At 37.7% G+C, this 18,878-nt stretch overlaps 1 protein-coding gene across 1 annotated transcript in view; it reads left to right on the top strand.

The window, feature by feature from the left end:
- The window catches only part of LOC119602860 (tetratricopeptide repeat protein 28), a 61,720-nt gene extending 44,234 nt beyond the window's left edge, over positions 1-17,486 (top strand). The window contains exons 2-6 of the mRNA XM_037954636.1: positions 9,308-12,425; positions 12,490-12,609; positions 12,728-14,396; positions 14,455-15,188; positions 15,252-17,486. Coding sequence (XP_037810564.1) covers positions 9,308-12,425; positions 12,490-12,609; positions 12,728-14,396; positions 14,455-15,188; positions 15,252-17,254 — 7,644 coding nt within the window. The 3' untranslated portion in view covers positions 17,255-17,486. The remainder of the gene's footprint in view (positions 1-9,307; positions 12,426-12,489; positions 12,610-12,727; positions 14,397-14,454; positions 15,189-15,251) is intronic.
- Positions 17,487-18,878: the final 1,392 nt, after the last annotated feature.

Below are 18,878 nucleotides of genomic sequence, written 5' to 3'. Positions count from 1 at the left end.
CTGTATATCTGTCCTTCCGTTTGTCTGTCCAACCATCCGTCCGTCCATCCATCCGTCTGTCAGTCTTTTATGCTAGCTATCTTAAAGTTTTGTATATTACTGTCCGTTTGTCTGTCTGTCTATCCATCTTATTATTTCTTTCTCATATTTATTTTTCTAGTGAACTTGAGTGCAGCTTGTAACCATACGCTTGTTTAAACGCATTTATACTATTTCCACATGACTGCATTTTCATAGAAACTGACATCACGAGGACGTTTTTCTTAACAAGTGTTTTTTTTTTTTTTTTTTTTTTTTTTTTTTTTGCTATAAACGTACATTTAGTCTGTTGGCTTCATTCACAATATTATTTTCATTTATTTCATTATTTTGTTGTATTTCATTTGCGGTATTATGGCCGTTAATGTTTTTTTATTTAAACTTTTTATTGTAGTTTAATTTTAAAAGTTGTTTATTTTTTTTTTAATATTATTTATTGTATTTATTAATTTCATGTTGTTTGGAGGTGTTTTTCTTATTTTTTTTTTACTTTAAAACTGGAAAATTTTTGGTTCATGGTTTCATGTTTAGTTATTTTTCACAAAACAGTTTTTCCATTCAAGCCTGTTGATTTCAATCAATGTCTATATAGTGTTAAACTATAGATCGCAGACAAGATCATGTAAATAATATAAATTGAAATATAAACATTTGAGTGAAGGAAGGTTAATTAAACAAGTTTAACTTTAAACAAGTAAGAGTGTTATATTCGGCCATGCCGAATCTTATATACCCACCATCAAATCATCCTTATTACTAAACTTTATCGAAGCATTTCCTCATTTATTAGATCCTCATTATTTGGTCTAATTTTTATAATCATAAACTGTTTTGTTGGCAATTTTGGACCTATCTTCATCGGTTTATACAATAATTATTTGTAACGAATTTCATATCTGTACTAGTATATTTAATTCAGTCATGAGATTTAAAGGAAATTTCTAAAGGAAACCCATAATGGGGGGTTGGATCAGTTATCGACCGATCCTCACCAAATTCAGTCGAAACATTTTAGTTCCTATAAAACTACCGTAATTTGGAGCCATAGACAAACGTTAAAGAAATTTTCTGGAGTAAATGTTATATAAGGATCAATTATGGACCGATCCTCCTAAAATATAGAACTATTTTTGTTCATACAAATATTGTTTATATCGCATTTTTGAGCCAGTAATGAGCGTTAAAGTAATTTTCTAAAGGAGAGCTTATATGGGGGGTAGGGTCAAATATAGTCCGATACTCATAAATATCTCAAGAGGACAGTTTTGCTCATACAAAACTTGTTTATGTGAAATTTCATCGCTGTAGTCATATTTGAGCGTTAGAGACAGTAATGAGCTTTACAGTCATTTTCTGAAGGCGGCCTTATATGGAGGATAGGGTCAATTATAGACCGATGCCCATAAAATTTGATAAAGAGTTTTTGGCTAGCACAAGACTTGTTTATGTAGAATATCACTGCTATAATCGCATTTTTAAATGAGCAATGAGCGTTAAAGTAATTTTTTGATGGGGACCTTATAGGGGGGTAGGGTCAATTATAGACTGATCCTCATAAAATTTAGTAAACAGGTTTTGGCTCATACAAAACTTGTTTCTGACGAATTTCATAGCTGTACTAGCAGTTTTAAGCTAGTAATGAGCGTTAGTCATTTTCTGAAGGGGACCTTATATGCGGGGTAGGGCCAATTATGGACCCATCCTCATAAAATTAAAGAAAATGATTTTAGTTAATATAAATCTTGTTTATGTCTTATAAAATTTTACGAAGAGATTGAAGTTCCTATAAAATATGTTCCTGTCGAATTTAACAACTATATATGTTTCTTTTAGACAGTTATGAGCTTTAAAGTAATTTTTTGAAGGGGACCTTATATGTGGGGTAGGGTCAATTATAGACCCATTCTCATAAAATTTAAGAAAATGATTTTTGTTAATATAAACCTTTTTTATGACGAATTTTATTTCTATATATGCTTCTTAAGGTCAGATATGCGCATTAAAGTCATTTACTTAAGGGGCCCTTATATGGGGGATAGGGTCAATTATGGGACTATCATTATAAAATTTTACAAAGACATTTAGGTTCCCATAAAACATGTTTGTGAAGTATTTCACCGCTACAGGTGCTTCATTTAGCCAGTTATTAGCGATAAAGTCAATTTCTGTAGGGGGCCTTATATGGACCGATTTTGCCCATTTTCAATATCAAACAAACTGCATCAACTAAAAGTAATCACGCAAAACTTCAGCTCGTTATCTACTTCCATTTGGACTCTATCGTGTTTTCAACAGACAGACGGACACACAGACGGACGGACATGGCAAGATCGTCATAGAATTTAATAAGGACCCAGAATATATATACTTTTATGGGTCTTACACGAATATTTCAATGTTATACAAACGGAATGACAAAAACAATATAAAAAACTATACCAAATATTTTATATTTCTAAAAGATTTAATTCTGTCCAGGTGTAGTCCTTCTAGTTGTTGTTCTGTTTTAGTTCTGTTCTAGTTCTGTTCTAGTTCTGTTCTAGTTCTGTTCTAGTTCTGTTCTAGTTCTGTTCTAGTTCTGTTCTAGTTCTGTTCTAGTTCTGTTCTAGTTCTGTTCTAGTTCTGTTCTAGTTCTGTTCTAGTTCTTTTCTAGTTCTGTTCTAGTTCTGTTCTGTTCTGTTCTAGTTCTGCTCTAGTTCTGTTCTAATTCTGTTCTAGTTCTGTTCTAGTTCTGTTCTAGTTCTGTTTAGAGTTCTGTTTTAGTTCTGTTTTAGTTCTGTTTTTAGTTCTGTTCTAGTTCTGTTTTAGTTCTGTTTTAGTTCTGTTCTAGTTCTGTTCTAGTTCTGTTTCTAGTTCTGTTCGAGTTCTGTTCTAGTTCTGTTCTAGTTCTGTTCTAGTTCTGTTCTAGTTCTGTTCTAGTTTCTTGTTTCTAGTTCTGTTCTTAGTTCTGTTTTAGTTCTGTTCTAGTTCTGTTTTAGTTCTTAGTTCTAGTTCTGTTTTCTAGTTCTAGTTTCTGTTCTATTCTAGTTCTGTCTGTTCTAGTTCTGTTCTAGTTGTCTAGTTCTGTTCTAGTTCTGTTCTAGTTCTGTTCTAGTTCTGTTCTAGTTCTGTTCTAGTTCTGTTCTAGTTCTGTTCTAGTTCTGTTCTAGTTCTGTTCTAGTTCTGTTCTAGTTCTGTTCTAGTTCTGTTCTAGTTCTGTTCTAGTTCTGTTCTAGTTCTGTTCTAGTTCTGTCTAGTTCTGTTCTAGTTCTGTTCTAGTTCTGTTCTAGTTCTGTTCTAGTTCTGTTCTAGTTCTGTTCTAGTGTTCTAGTTCTGTTCTAGTTCTGTTCTAGTTTCTGTTCTAGTTCTGTTCTAGTTCTGTTCTAGTTCGTTCTAGTTCTGTTCTAGTTCTGTTCTAGTTCTGTTCTAGTTCTTTCTAGTTCTGTTCTAGTTCTGTTCTAGTTCTGTTCTAGTTCTGTTCTAGTTCTGTTCTGTTCTAGTTCTGTTCTGTTCTAGTTCTGTTCTAGTATGTTCTAGTTCTGTTCTAGTTCTGTTCTAGTTCTGTTCTAGTTCTGTGTTCTAGTTCTGTTCTAGTTCTGTTCTAGTTCTGTTCTAGTTCTGTTCTAGTTCGTTCTAGTTCTGTTCTAGTTCTGTTCTAGTTCTGTTCTAGTTCTGTTCTAGTTCTGTTCTAGTTCTGTTCTAGTTCTGTTCTATTCTGTTTCTAGTCGTTCTAATTCTGTTCTAGTTCTGTTCTAGTCCGTGCTAGTCCTTTCTAGTTCGTTCTAGTTCTGTTCTAGTTCTGTTCTAGTTCTGTTCTAGTTCTGTTTTCTAGTTCATTCTAGTTCATTCTAGTTTCCAGTTCTAGTTCTGTTTCTAGTTCTGTTTTCTTTCGTGTTCTGTTCTAGTTCTTTTTAGTTCTGTTCTAGTTCTGTTCTAGTTTCTGTTCTAGATTTTCTGTCTAGTTCTGTTCTAGTTCTGTGTCTAGTTTCTGTTATAGTTCTGTTCTAGTTCTTGTTCTAGTTCTGTTCTAGGTCTCTTAGTTCTCTTCTAGTTCTGTTCTAGTTCTGTTCCTAGTTCTGTTCTAGTTCTGTTCTAGTTCTTTTCTAGTTCTGTTCTAGTATCTGTTCTAGTTCTGTCTAGTTCTGTTCTAGTTTTGTTCTAGTTCTGTTTTAGTTCTTTTCTAGTTCTGTTCTAGTTCTATTCTAGTTCTGTTTTAGTTCTGTTTTAGTTCTGTTCTAGTTCTGTTCTAGTTCTGTTCTAGTTCTGTTCTAGTTCTGTTCTAGTTCTGTTCTAGTTCAGTTCTAGTTCAGTTCTAGTTCTGTTCTAGTTCTGTTCTAGTTCTGTTCTAGTTCTGTTCTAGTTCTGTTCTAGTTCTGTTCTAGTTCTGTTCTAGTTCTGTTCTAGTTCAGTTCTAGTTCATATTTGAATCTGGTAACCCTTAGAAAATTAGTATTTTCTTTACAACAACAAAAAAATATCACATTCCTCAGCATAAAGAAATTATGGCAATTTTGAACAAAGTAATTTGCAATCTGTCGACTTTACTATACTATGTATATACACGAAGTGAAAAAAAAAATTAAGCGGATGAATACAACATTTTTCTTTTGAAATCCACCCAGTCAGTCAGCCATAATGCCAGTCGGGGTTATGCTTACACAACAACAATAATAATACCTACTACAACAAAAGCAACATTATAAACAAAATGGAGTTACAACAAAAAAATCTTATAAAAATCATTTAGAATGTGTAAAGGAAAATAGGGAGATCTGTTTGAATGTAAGTTTGATCATCTAAATCAAAGAAAAGGAAAAACTACTCAATATGCAAGAGATCACACGACACCATTTCGAAGTACAACAGAGAAAATAATTAAACATTTCGTAAAGAGAATACTTTTTGAAATGAATAATAATCATATTTTTAGGTGTAGTTCGATCTCTTTTAAATTTTAAATTTCTTTACGATTTTATTGAATTTTTTGGAGATTTTTTCATATATTCCAAGCTCTTGGAAATGGTGTTTAGAGTCCAATAAACAATGATGGTTTTTAATTTAGTTTTGTTGTTGCAACAATTTCTTAAACATAAACGTGACTCAACCTTCAACGACTGCGTTACCATGTCCATTGCGTTCCTCTGCCAACTACAACACACTAAATACTTTAAGTTGTGGCAACATTCATGCTGCTGCAGCAAATAATGACTCGTTTGTGGCAGAAAAACTTAAATTATAATATTGCCTCAGCAGAGCAGCAGTTAAGTGAAGGTAGCATACGAGTAAAGGAATTTCAGGCAAAAAAAAAAAAGTTACAAACTAAAGGTTTTACAACAATAACAACAACGAAATCGAAATAAAATAGCAATTTTTACAACATGACTGCATTTAACATAATTACCAGCTACAACATACAAATCTGCCAAGTTAGCCAGTCACAGCACTATAAAGTTAAAGGTCCATAAATTTATAAAGAATAAAATATAAAAGAAACCATTCCAAAGCTTTCTTTCTTGGGGTTTAAGAAAATAAAATGTTAAAAGAGGTGTAGTAAATGCAAACAAATCTTTTTGTCTGTCCATTCGAATGTATTCAATGCCCTTAAGGAATGCGTAAAACAGATGTGCCGATTTTTTTCGCTCTTGTACTGCTCCTTCTGTTAGATTTGCTCTAGATTTAGGCGATTTGTAATGATCGTGCTGTTGTTGTTTTTCTTTTAATTTTCTTCTTCTTTAAGGTTGCCAATTGTTTATTTAATATTAAACCAGTTCTAGTTCAGTTCTAGTTCAATACTAGTTTGGTTCTAGTTCAGTTTCTAGTTCAGTTCTAGTTCAGTTCTAGTTCAGTTCTAGTTCAGTTCTAGTTCAGTTCTAGTTCAGTTCTAGTTCAGTTCTAGTTCAGTTCTAGTTCAGTTCTAGTTCAGTTCTAGTTCAGTTCTAGTTCAGTTCTAGTTCAGTTCTAGTTCAGTTCTAGTTCAGTTCTAGTTCAGTTCTAGTTCAGTTCTAGTTCAGTTCTAGTTCAGTTCTAGTTCAGTTCTAGTTCAGTTCTAGTTCAGTTCTAGTTCAGTTCTAGTTCAGTTCTAGTTCAGTTCTAGTTCAGTTCTAGTGCAGTTCTAGTTCAGTTCAGTTCAGTTCAGTTGCTAGTTCAGTTCTAGTTCAGTTCTAGTTCAGGTTCTAGTTCAGTTCTAGTTCAGTTCTAGTTCAGTTTCTAGTTCAGTTCTAGTTCAGTTCTAGTTCAGTTCCTAGTTCAGTTCTAGTTCAGTTCGAGTTCAGTTGCAGTTCAGTTCTAGTTCGAGTTCTAGTGTTCAGTTCTAGTTCAGTTCTAGTTCAGTTCTAGTTCAGTTCTAGTTCAGTTCTAGTTCAGTTGCTAGTTCAGTTGCTAGTTTAGTTCTACTCCAGTTTTGAGTTCAGTTCTATGAATCAACTAGAGAATCTTTCAAAAAAATCCGGCAACCACTTCCCCTTATACATAATTCTCAATTAAAACAATTTCATTTTTTCTGTTAATTCCCTGTCTCTCATTTGCTTACCCCCAACACGTCAGAAGTAAATCCACAACTTCCAACTTCTTAATAAGAAAACAGACTAAAAGCAAAACTAGAAGATAAAAAACGTAAGAAAACATTAACTCTTTGGAATGTTGTTTATATCACGAGTATTGTTTATTAAAGAAAAATTACATTTTCCCATTATAATAATTTAAACTTAACATACATTTTAGTAGTTTAAATAAATGTTGTATGTAGTCGTCGTAACACAAGCTATTTTGCTGTGGCAAACAACAAATGTTGAGGCAACAACAACATGTTTAGTTTTTAGTGGCAACTAAATGTTCTAATACTTTGTAATTGTATTCGTAGTAGTAGTTGCCTGTTATTGTTCTGTGTTCTAAACATAGACAGACATAGTGATTGGGTTCAACAGAGGTGTCCTAAATAAGGCTTTACTAGAACAGAACTAGAACAGAACTAGAACAGAACTAAAACAGAACTAGAACAGAACTAGAACAGTACAAGAACAGAACTAGAACAGAACTAGAACAGAACTAGAATAGAACTAGAACAGAACTAGAACAGAACTAGAACAGAACTAGAACAGAATTAGAACAGAACAGAACAGAACTAGAACAGAACTAGAACAGAACTAGAACAGAACTAGAACAGAACTAGAACATAACTAGAACAGAACTAGAACGGAACTAGAACGGAACTAGAACAGAACTAGAACAGAACTAGAACAGAACTAGAACAGAACTAGAACAGAACTAGAACAGAACTAGAACAGAACTAGAACAGAACTAGAACAGAACTAGAACAGAACTAGAACAGAACTAGAACAGAACTAGAACAGAACTAGAACAGAACTAGACAGAACTAGAACAGAACTAGAACAGAACTAGAACAGAACTAGAACAGAACTAGAACAAACTAGAACAGAACTAGAACAGAACTAGAACAGAACTAGAACAGAACTAGAACAGAACTAGAACAGAACTAGAACAAACTAGAACAGCACTAAACAGACTAGAACAGAACTAGAACAGAACTAGAACAGAACTAGAACAGAACTAGAACAGAACTAGAACAGAACTAGAACAGAACTAGAAAAAACAGAACTAGAACAAAACTAGAACAGAACTAGAACAGAACTAAACAGAACTAGAACAGAACTAGAACAGAACTAGAACAGAACTAACGAACTAGAACAGAACTAGAACAGAACTAGAACAGAACTAACAGAACTAGAACAGAACTAGACAAACAGAACAAACTAGAACAGAACTAGAACAGAACTAGAACAGAACTAGAACAGAACTAGAACAGAACTAGAACAGAACTGAACAGAACTAGAACAGAACTAGAACAGAACTAGAACAGAACTAGAACAGAACTAGAACAGAACTAGAACAGAACTAGAACAGAACTAGAACAGAACTAGAACAGAACTAGAACAGAACTAGAACAGAACTAGAACAGAACTAGAACAGAACTAGAACAGAACTAGAACAGAACTAGAACAGAACTAGAACAGAACTAGAACAGAACTAGAACAGAACTAGAACAGAACTAGAACAGAACTAGAACAGAACTAGAACAGAACTAGAACAGAACTAGAACAGAACTAGAACAGAACTGGAACAGAACTAAAACAGAACTAGAACAGAACTAGAACAGTACAAGAACAGAACTAGAACAAAACTAGAACAGAACTAGAATAGAACTAGAACAGAACTAGAACAGAACTAGAACAGAACTAGAACAGAACTAGAACAGAACTAGAACAGAACTAGAACAGAACTAGAACAGAACTAGAACAGAACTAGAACAGAACTAGAACAGAACTAGAACAGAACTAGAACAGAACTAGAACAGAACTAGAACAGAACTAGAACAGAACTAGAACAGAACTAGAACAGAACTAGAACAGAACTAGAACAGAACTAGAACAGAACTAGAACAGAACAAAACAGAACAAGAACAGAACTAGAACAGAACAGAACTAAAACTGCGATAGAACTGAACTAAAACTGACCCCTTGCCATTGCCCCACCCCTGTCCCATTACATACTGTGTTAGTATTTTTCGTTTACCTTATGACGACGAAAATAAATAACTTTCAAATGCAAACGGGAGGCGGCGACGAGAGCATAACAGAAGAGAGCGAACAAAATTATAAGAAAAAATATTTTTGATTAAGATTGAATGTCTTTAAAGATAAGCTTTTTGAATAATTGTAGTGTTGTGGTGCACTTAAAACACTAGATTGATTACTTAGATACTTTATGTTTGCCAAGTAACTTCATATATGTATGTATAAGAAAAACACTTTTATATGGGAGTACAGGAATTCGTATATAGATAATTTTTGTAATATCTGGTTAAGAGAAAACATTTCTTCAATTATTGTGATATTTTATCTAATAAATGGATTTTAAACAACCAGCAAAAAAATGTTTAATCATTTGAAAAATTTACTCAAATAACAATAAAATTAGTTGAAGAAATTGTGGTGATTTAAAGATATAAACAATTGTTTAAGAGAGATAGTTTTCATCATAATAATTTAAAAGGTTTTTGTTGTAAAAAAAGGGAAAGAGAAAATGGCTTCGCAAAATTGCAAAATTTAAAAAGATTAAGAACTTGAACTGTCGATCGAATCTTGACAGAGATAGACAATTAAGTTCTTCTACGGATTTAGTTTAAAGAACAAGAGAACTCTCTATCTATATCTAATGGTTATTCCTAAAACGCAGTTACTAAAGATATTATTCTCCCTCCCTCTCTTTTCAGAATGAACCCGAGTGCAATCCCGAACTTACCGCTGCCAATCGGGCTTTGTTTTTGGAAAAAGTTCGCCAATCAAATGCCGCCTGCCAGAGTGGTGACTTTGCCACCGCGGTCCTGCTCTATACAGATGCCCTACAACTGGATCCCGGCAATTATATACTCTACAGCAATCGTTCAGCAGCACGCCTGAAACATGGTCAATTCGCTTTGGCCCTACAAGATGCCACTAAAGCCCGCGAACTTTGTCCTCAATGGCCCAAAGCTTATTTTCGCCAAGGCGTGGCTTTACAATGTCTCGGACGTTATGGGGAGGCCTTAGCGTCTTTCGCTGCCGGTCTAGGGCAAGATCCTCAAAATAAACAATTATTGGCGGGACTACTGGAGGCCTCCATTAAAAGTCCTCTAAGACATGCTCTCGAGCCCACATTGCAGCAATTACGTGCCATGAATTTAGATCAGTCCCCTTTTGTGGTTATATCCGTAGTGGGTCAAGAGCTTTTGCAGGCGGGACAGTACCACTCAGCCGTTACAGTATTAGAGGCCGCTTTGCGTATAGGTTCCTGTTCTTTGAAGTTGAGAGGTTCAGTTTTTAGTGCCTTAAGTTCGGCCCACTGGGCTTTGAATCAATTGGATAAAGCTATAGGTTACATGCAACAAGATCTAGCGGTGGCTAAAAGTTTGGGCGATACAGCCGGAGAATGTCGAGCCCATGGCAATTTGGGTTCGGCCTATTTCAGTCAAGGTTCCTTTAAAGAAGCCTTAACTGCCCATCGTTATCAATTGGTGTTGGCTATGAAGTGCAAGGACACTCAAGCCGCAGCAGCAGCCCTTACTTCTTTGGGTCATGTTTATACCGCCATAGGAGATTATCCCAATGCCTTGGCTAGCCATAAGCAGTGTGTTCAGCTAGTAAAACAAATCGGTGATCGTTTGCAGGAGGCTCGAGAAATTGGCAATGTGGGAGCGGTTTATTTGGCCATGGGAGAATTTGATTCGGCGGTGGATTGTCACACGCAACATCTAAGATTGGCACGCAAACTGGGCAATCAAGTGGAGGAAGCCAGAGCTTATTCCAATCTAGGCTCTAGTCATCATTATCGACGTAATTTTGCCCAAGCCATGACGTTTCATGAGCAGGTCCTGAGGATTTCCCAACAACTAGGCGATCGTAATATAGAAGCAAGAGCCTATGCTGGTTTGGGACATGCGGCCCGCTGTGCTGGAGACTTTGTGCAGGCCAAGAAATGGCATGAAAAACAATTGGAAATGGCTTTGGCAGCCCGAGATAAGATAGGAGAAGGAAGAGCTTGTTCTAATTTGGGAATCGTCTATCAGTTACTAGGAGAACATGATGCCGCCTTAAAATTACATCAGGCTCATCTTACTATAGCCCGGCAGCTGCATGATCGTGCTGGCATGGGTAGGGCGTATGGTAATATAGGAAATGCCTATTCCTCGGCTGGATTATATGAGGCCGCCATTAAGTATCACAAACAGGAATTGACCATTAGTAAAGAGGTCAATGATCGCAGTGCAGAGGCTTCTACACATGGCAATTTGGCAGTGGCTTATCAAGCTCTAGGAGCCCATGATATGGCCCTCATACACTACCGAGCCCATTTGAATATAGCGAGGGAGTTAAAGGATACCCAGGGAGAGGCTTGTGCTTTATTAAATTTGGGTAACTGTTTAAGTTCCCGGCAGGAATTTGCCCAGGCCGTACCCTATTATGAACAGTATTTAATGTTATCCCAAGAACTGGGAGATGTGGCAGCCGAAGGCAAGGCTTGTCACTTTTTGGGTTATGCCCACTATTGTATAGGCAACTATCGGGAAGCTGTAAGATATTACGATCAAGATTTAGCTTTGGCCAAAGACTTACAAGATAAAATGAACATGGGTAGAGCTTATTGTAATCTAGGTTTGGCTCATCTAGCGCTGGGCAACAATCAAGCTGCCCTGGAGTGTCAGAAATACTTTTTAGCGGTGGCCCATATGACCAATCATTTATCGGGCAAGTTTCGAGCTTTAGGCAATATAGGCGATATTCTGATTAGAACTGGAGAAATAGAGGAGGCTGCCAAAATGTATCAGAGACAATTGACTTTGGCCCGCCAATCACGCGAAAGATCTATGGAAGCAGCAGCCTGTGGAGCTTTAGGTTTGGCTCATCGTTTGATTAAGAAATATGACAAAGCTTTGGGTTATCACACCCAAGAATTGACCTTAAGACAGGAAATGTCCGATCTGAAAGGAGAATGTAAAGCCCATGGCCATTTGGGAGCGGTACATATGGCTTTGTGCAATTACACTCATGCGGTCAAGTGTTATCAAGAGCAACTGGAAAGGGCCCAAGAGTTGCAAGATTCCGCCATAGAGGCTCAAGCTTATGGTAATTTGGGTATAGCTAAGCTTAATATGGGTCATTATGAAGATGCTATAGGTTATTTGGAACAACAATTGGGCACCTTGGAAAGAGTTAATCTTCCTACTACACAACATGATCGGGCAAGAGCTTTAGGTCATTTGGGTGATTGTTATGATGCTCTAGGGGATTATGAGGAAGGCATTAAGTGTCATGAACGTCATTTACAATTGGCCACTTCTTTGCAAAGTTTTCGTGATCAGGAAAGAGCTTATCGGGGTTTGGGCCACAGTCATCGAGCTTTAGGCAACCTGCAAGAAGCTTTAGTTTGTCTGGAAAAACGTTTGGTGGTGGCTCATGAACTGGGCAGTCCAGAAGTGAAAGCAGTATCCTATGGGGATTTAGGCAACATTCACTGCGCCTTGAGTAACCACGAACAGGCCGTGAACTGTTTGGAGCATCAGCAGGAAATAGCTCGAGAATTAGGTGATCGAATGCTGGTGTCCGATGCCACCAGTGCTTTAGGTAATGTCTATCAACGTATGGGCGATAATGATGGTGCTTTAAAACTGCACAAAATGGACCTGGAAATGGGTGAACATTTGGGTAATGCCTTTATGCAGGCCAGAGCTTGTGGCAATTTAGGAGCTGTCTACGAAGCCATACGTTCCTATGTGGATGCGGTAAAGTTTTATGAGAAACAATTGGCTTTAACCGCAGATCGCTTGAGTAAAACTTATGCTTGTGGTTCACTGGGTAAGTGGGACTTTAAGAATTGTCGAATCAGAAAAAAATCTAATATGTTTTCATTTACCATTAGGACGTGTATTTCATCAGATGGGTCAGCATGCTCAGGCCATTAACTACTTAAAGCAGGGCTTGAGTATAGCACAATCGATTAATAAATCGGAAGATGAGGCCAAAATAAGACATCAATTGGGTAAGTTGAAAGTTATGACTTTAATATCAGACCGATTGAAGTTTCTATGCTTTCTTTCCAATGTCTGTTTTCTTTTTAAATATAAAACTTATAATATTTCTGATATCTCCTCTTACAGGTCTTGCCCTCAGAGCTTCCGGTGATAATGAAGGTGCTAAACTACAAATGGAAACGGCGGCCCAGCTATTGGAATCGGTACGCTATGATCAGCGTAGTCCCGAGGCCCGCAGCAGTCTCTTTGATTTGCAAACCTCTTGCTATCACATCCTCCAGCAAATCTTTGTGGCGATGCAACGCAATGAAGATGCTTTAGTGGCGGCGGAACGTTGTAAGGCCCGCTCTATGCCCGATACTAATAGTATTTCCCGCAAAACCATGATGACTTGCAGCGAAAGCATCTACGATATTGTCAATCGCACCAAAACCAATGTTTTGTATTACAGTTTGGCGGGAGATGAGCTGTATGCCTGGTTTTTGCAGCCCCAAAAGGGAATCGTACGTTTTCACTCCATTAAAATTAGTGAGGAATCGCTGAAAATGTCCACTGAAAAGTTGGCTGAACATGCGAAGGATTCGGAAGATAAGGAAAGTCTTTTAGAGCGTTATATCAACATGGTGCGTGATAACTTGGGTGTTAATTCGGACTCGGTGTTACACGAGGGCGATGGCAGTGGTTGGCGTTCTAGTTCCGAGAATCTTTTAGATGATTTCTCTAATGAAAGATCGGGCTTTTTGCGCATGGTCAACCGTAATCATTTAATGAACTCCTCTAACTATTCTTTAAGTTCCCTGTTCAGTTTGGGTTCTGTAGGAGGTTCGGTGGCTAGTTTGCAAGGTTCTACGAGATCAATAGGCAGTTTGCAAGGTTCCTCACGTTCTCGTCGTGCTCCCATGCTGCCCGCTTGGCAAGGTCCTTCCTGTTTGCACACCTTGTTTAATATTCTGTTGTCTCCCTTTGATGATCTTTTGCCTACGGGAGGAGCTGTTTCTAGACAGGGACGCAAAGAGTTGATTTTGGTTTTGGACAATGAACTGTATTTGGTGCCTTTTGCTATTCTGCGCAGTGCCAAAGAAGATGGTGAATATTTATCGGAAAGATGTTCCCTTATTACAGTGCCCTCGCTGCAATCTTTAAGAATGAAAAGTAAAATGTTGCGCTCCCGAGAGTTGGCGGAAAATCTTAATACCGCTTTAGTGGTGGGAGGACCACGTATACCCTCCACCTTATCCGAAACTTGGGGCTGGTCAGAGTCACCAGCTTCTCTACAAGAAGCCGCCATGGTGGCTGATATGCTGCAGGCTAAAACTTTGGCGGGCTGTAATGCCACCAAAGAGGCGGTGGTGTCGGAATTACCTTCGGCTGAATGTGTACACTTCGCTGCTAATTTAAGTTGGAAAATGGGCGCCGTCGTTTTAAGTCCTGGTGATGTTGTCGATTCTCAGTCGCAGAAGCGTTTCTATCAGTCTTCGAATGCTGAAAATTCAGCGGAACAAGATGAGACACCCGAGTTGTCGGGTGGCAATATGGAATTGCCTCAACTATCCGATTTTATTTTATCCTCCAATGATGTTACGAATATGAAACTTAATGCAAAGTTGGTGGTTTTAAGTTCCTATCATTCCATAGAACCTATAACTGGTACCGGGGTAGCCAATTTGGCTGGCAGTTGGTTGTGTGCAGGAGCTGGGGCTGTATTGATATCTTTATGGCCAGTGCCGGAAACAGCAGCCAAGATTTTGTTAAGAGCTTTCTATTCAGCTCTATTGCAAGGTGTAAGAGCTGCCCGGTAAGTTTCTGATTCCCAAGAAATTTGTATCTTTTCCTAACAATTTTTATATTTACAGAGCTTTAGCGGAAGCCATGCAAACGGTACAACATACTAAGCACTTTGCCCATCCCGCCAACTGGGCGGGTTTCTTGCTTATAGGAGGCAATGTGCGTCTCTCTAATAAGGTGGCTCTCATGGGTCATGCTTTATGTGAACTTATGCGTACTCCCGATAAGTGTCGTGATGCTTTGCGTGTTTGCTTGCATTTGGTGGAGAAGAGTTTGCAAAGAATACATCGTGGCCAAAAGAATGCCATGTACACCACACAAAAAAGTATAGAGAATAAAGCAGGTCCCGTAGGAGGTTGGAAAGATCTGTTAATGGCAGTAGGTTTTCGTTTTGAACCCGCAGCCAATGGCATACCTTCTAGTGTTTTCTTCCCCCAAGCTGATCCAGAAGATCGTCTTTCACAATGTTCCGCCAGCTTGCAGGCTCTATTGGCTTTAACTCCTCTAACTCTGCAGGCTTTAGCGAAACTTGTTAATAGCTCGGAAGTGGCGGACGATATTATAGCCGTCATACGCAATGTTTTGACTCAATATCCTCCCAAGGGAAGTCCTGAAATAGAGGTCTCCATAGAAATACCTTTGTCGGTTAGGTTATGGCGTGTAGCGGGCTGTCATGAGTTATTAGCCTCAGTGGGTTTTGATCTTACCGAAGTGGGTCAAGATCAGGTGACTTTAAGAACTGGCAAGCAGGCTAATCGCAGAACCTGTCAATTTGTTTTGCAAGCTTTGTTAGCTTTATTTGGTAAGTTTAAGTTTCTCTAAAAACAAAACTTTTAAATCTAAAAGTTTTTCTTTTAATTTACAGACACCCAAGAGGCCCCCAAAACTTTGGGCTTAGACTCCTCCAGCAGCTGCGAGTCCTTAATAGAAGAGTCGGCTGCTGATATAACTTTAACAAATACCGCTTCCAACCTACCTGCCTTGACTTCTACCCCGCATCAGAATTTAACCCTGGATACTACCAAAACCTTAAATATGGGCCTCACCTTACCGCCATTACCCATAAATCGTTCACGCTTAATAAGCAATGGCAGTGGAGCTTTTATATCTTACGTTAGACGGCGAGGAGAACCAGATGGTGGTAGAACTGATAATGAGTCCACACCGGCCAGTGCCTCCAGCAGTTCGGGTGTTTTATATCCCACTTTAGATTCCAGTTTGAATAACACTACAGATAGCGAATTATCAGATGGTTATATCTCCCAATCGCATATAACCAAAACGAATGCTTGCCGCTTGGGTCCCGCCACTTTGAGAGGTCCCATAAGAGTTTCTAGACCGGGAGGTGGAGGAGAAAGTGATGCTGCTTTTACCCCTAGTCCTCCGGTAACAAATCAAAATCCGGTAGATCCTAATGTTTCTTTGGCTTTGGCCCATCAGACCAGAATACGCAATTTATACTCGGGCAGTGGCATGGGTTATTTGGGAGACAATGTTATACCCGAAATGTCGACGGTACCGCCCACTAACAACAATCGCCGACCAGATAGTTCCAGTTCGGCTAGTTCTACCACAGATTGGGAGGGATCGGGACATGCCACAGTATTACGCAGAGGAGGTCTTATGCCTCCTTTACCACCTCCCCGACAAAATATGCCTTTGGTGGATAGTTTGAGGCCTTTGGCACCCATGGCTCCGGTATACAATAATTTGGGACAATCAGTAGGATCAGCTAATACTGCCAGCGGAACCCTAGACTCCAATAGCAGTGAATCAGACTTCGAAAGAGGCTTAAAAGTGGGACAAATGTCCCACTTCCGTTTAAAACCTAAAATCAAATTGGGCAGCGCCCAGACTTCAGTGGCCGCAAGGGTTAACAAAGAACATGCCTTATTCATGGATCGTTTAAGTGTTAGAACCGAGGTTAATACTTTAGCCTCAACGGCAACTGCTGTAGCTGGCACGTGCACGGTAAACAACAATAATACGGCGGGCAGTAGGAAACCCATTAATCTACCAGAAGATGAAGACAATGCTTTAGTGTTTAATGCTTCCAATTTATACTTTTCACAAGCAGACAATGATCTGCTGCAAGAAGCTAAAAAGGATTTGAGTTCCTCCACAGCGAGCGGTCTTACCAACTCTAGTAATATCAATACCCAAGGCGCAGTAGCTAAGGAAGCGGTTAAGACCAATCAGAAAACCATACAAGACTCTATAATGCGCCACATGAATAGAGAAATGACTCCCACTATTTCCGAAGTCTACCATGAACGCAATTTAGGCTTGGGTCTGGCTCCACCTCTATCAAAACTTTTGCTTAGCAAAAACTATGATGAAACCGAAAACTGTAAAACCAATAACAACAATAGTAATGCTTTGAAGTCCTTAGTGGATGCGGTTAGTGAAATGGAACTTAGTGGAGCCTCCTCTACATCCTCCGTTAGTACAGCCAATACCAAGACCCTCAATACCCAAAGTTCTAGTAATAGTGCAGCAGCCAAAGATGTCTGCTCGATTTGTGGTGAACCGGCAGATATAATATGTCGCTGTAAGGCGGCCACTGTGCAAAAGAAATCCAATCTTAAACCCTGGCTTAGTAATGTACCCTCGAGCATTGTCAAGGCTAGCGATCTGACTACAGCCGATAATTTGGAGAGACAACATAAGATACGCACTAGTGTTACGAGTAATATAACGAATCTAAAACGAGCACCCAGTCCTTTTAATGAATTCTGTCGAAGGGATGAGGGAGATGGCCGCTCAGTTGCCGATTCCCAGTGTAGTAGTAATTATAAGAATATCACCGCTTTAAAGAATGATGCTGCCAGCCAACAGGCGAATAGTGTGGTGAATAGAAAAGTGTAAATGAAAATCACGAATCTGCGGATTGAAAAAACCCGTTAATTTTGGTAAAAAGTCTACTCGCTCTCTCTTTTCTGTATAGAGCATACGTTGAAAGCTTTCAAGATTTATATACCATTAGAATTTTGACTTTATGTTAAAGGTTTTTAACTTAAATTTTAAAAGTTATTTCAAATATAATTTATAAAATTATGTGTATTTTAGTCTAATTAATTTAATCTGTAAACATTTTATAAGAAAATACTCTTAAATTAAAATTTAATCTAGATTTTAATCATATATTATATATCATTTACTATTTTTTTATAATTTTTATACGTAATAATTGTTTTCTTATTATTTTATTTAGGATTTTTTTTTAATTTTAAAAATATATTTATTTAAAATTGTATATCATTAGCAAACACATGCAATATTTATGGTATTATACTCGTATTTATGTAATTTCTTTTTTGATGTATATTAGTAGCTTTCATATTAATTATTTCTTTATAATTTGTTTGAATTTTTCGATTTCTTTCTATATAAAAAAGCACCAGAACTGATAAACTTTAATTGTATTAATTATTTTTTATGGCATTTTCTTTTAATTTTCTTTTTTAATTATATGAATAATTTAATAAATATTAAATAGTATTAAAAATATTTAAAATGGAATGGTTTCAATCTTTGGACGAATATCTTATAGGAAAGCTATGTTTAGTTCTGAACCGTTTCGAATATGTTTAGTTTTAACTTATGACGTTTGACTTACTTTTGATCGTTTGACAAGGTTAGGTTAGGAATCAAGAGCACCTGTTTAATAAGCTGCCCACTTGGGTCCATTTAATTTGGTCCCGTCGTGAAACCTACAGGAGTATAATCAGGTATCACTCTCAGCTTCCAGAACTAAACCACCCGGTTTCATTTAAAAAGGGAACATCAAAGTTGTGTTCTTTCTTGTCAAATAATGTAGGGCAATGACATAGTAGATGAGACAACGTCCCATCTTTCTCTTCATTATGACAACTTCTCCAGCAATCATTGTATCCAAAACCTATTCTTCTGATGTGCCGATGACACAGTGCTCTCTAATTATTGATAATAACTTTCTTATCTGCTCTCTCCAAAAGTCTATGAGTAAACTTAACCTGAGTGCATTGTATAGAGGCCAAGTAGACCTCGAAGTCTGAATAGGGGCTTTCCCATACATCTCATTTAGAACAAGTGTCTTACAATTCATAAGAGATCGATACCAGTAAAGGCGTCGATTTCTTCTTCAGCCATCATCTTCTAAAGTTTATGAGTAATCTTAACCTAAGAGCATTGTCTAGAAGCCAAGTAGACCTCGAAGTCAGACCAATGGTTTAACTGAACAACCTACAGCTCATTTGGAACAAGTGTTTTACAATTTATAAGAGATATACCAGTAAAGGCGTCGATTTCTTCTTCATCCATTATCCCGCCGTTCCCGACTAATTCATTAGCTATACAGTTATCCTGACATTTATCGTAACCAGGGACCCAAAATAGCATTAACATAGAATGCCTTGTTATTTCATTTAGAGATACCCGACATTCTCTGATTAATCTAGACGTCGTAAAGAACCCCACTTTCTTGAAAGTAGTTTTGATGTCAGTGTACTAT

The sequence above is a fragment of the Lucilia sericata genome, unplaced genomic scaffold (genome assembly GCF_015586225.1).
Source record: "Lucilia sericata isolate MDLA Ls3-8-SP2 unplaced genomic scaffold, ASM1558622v1 Contig000259F_arrow, whole genome shotgun sequence".
Classification (NCBI taxonomy): domain Eukaryota; kingdom Metazoa; phylum Arthropoda; class Insecta; order Diptera; family Calliphoridae; genus Lucilia; species Lucilia sericata.
The sequence above is the reverse complement of the archived record's forward strand: the minus strand, read 5'-3'. Positions and strand labels throughout refer to the sequence as shown.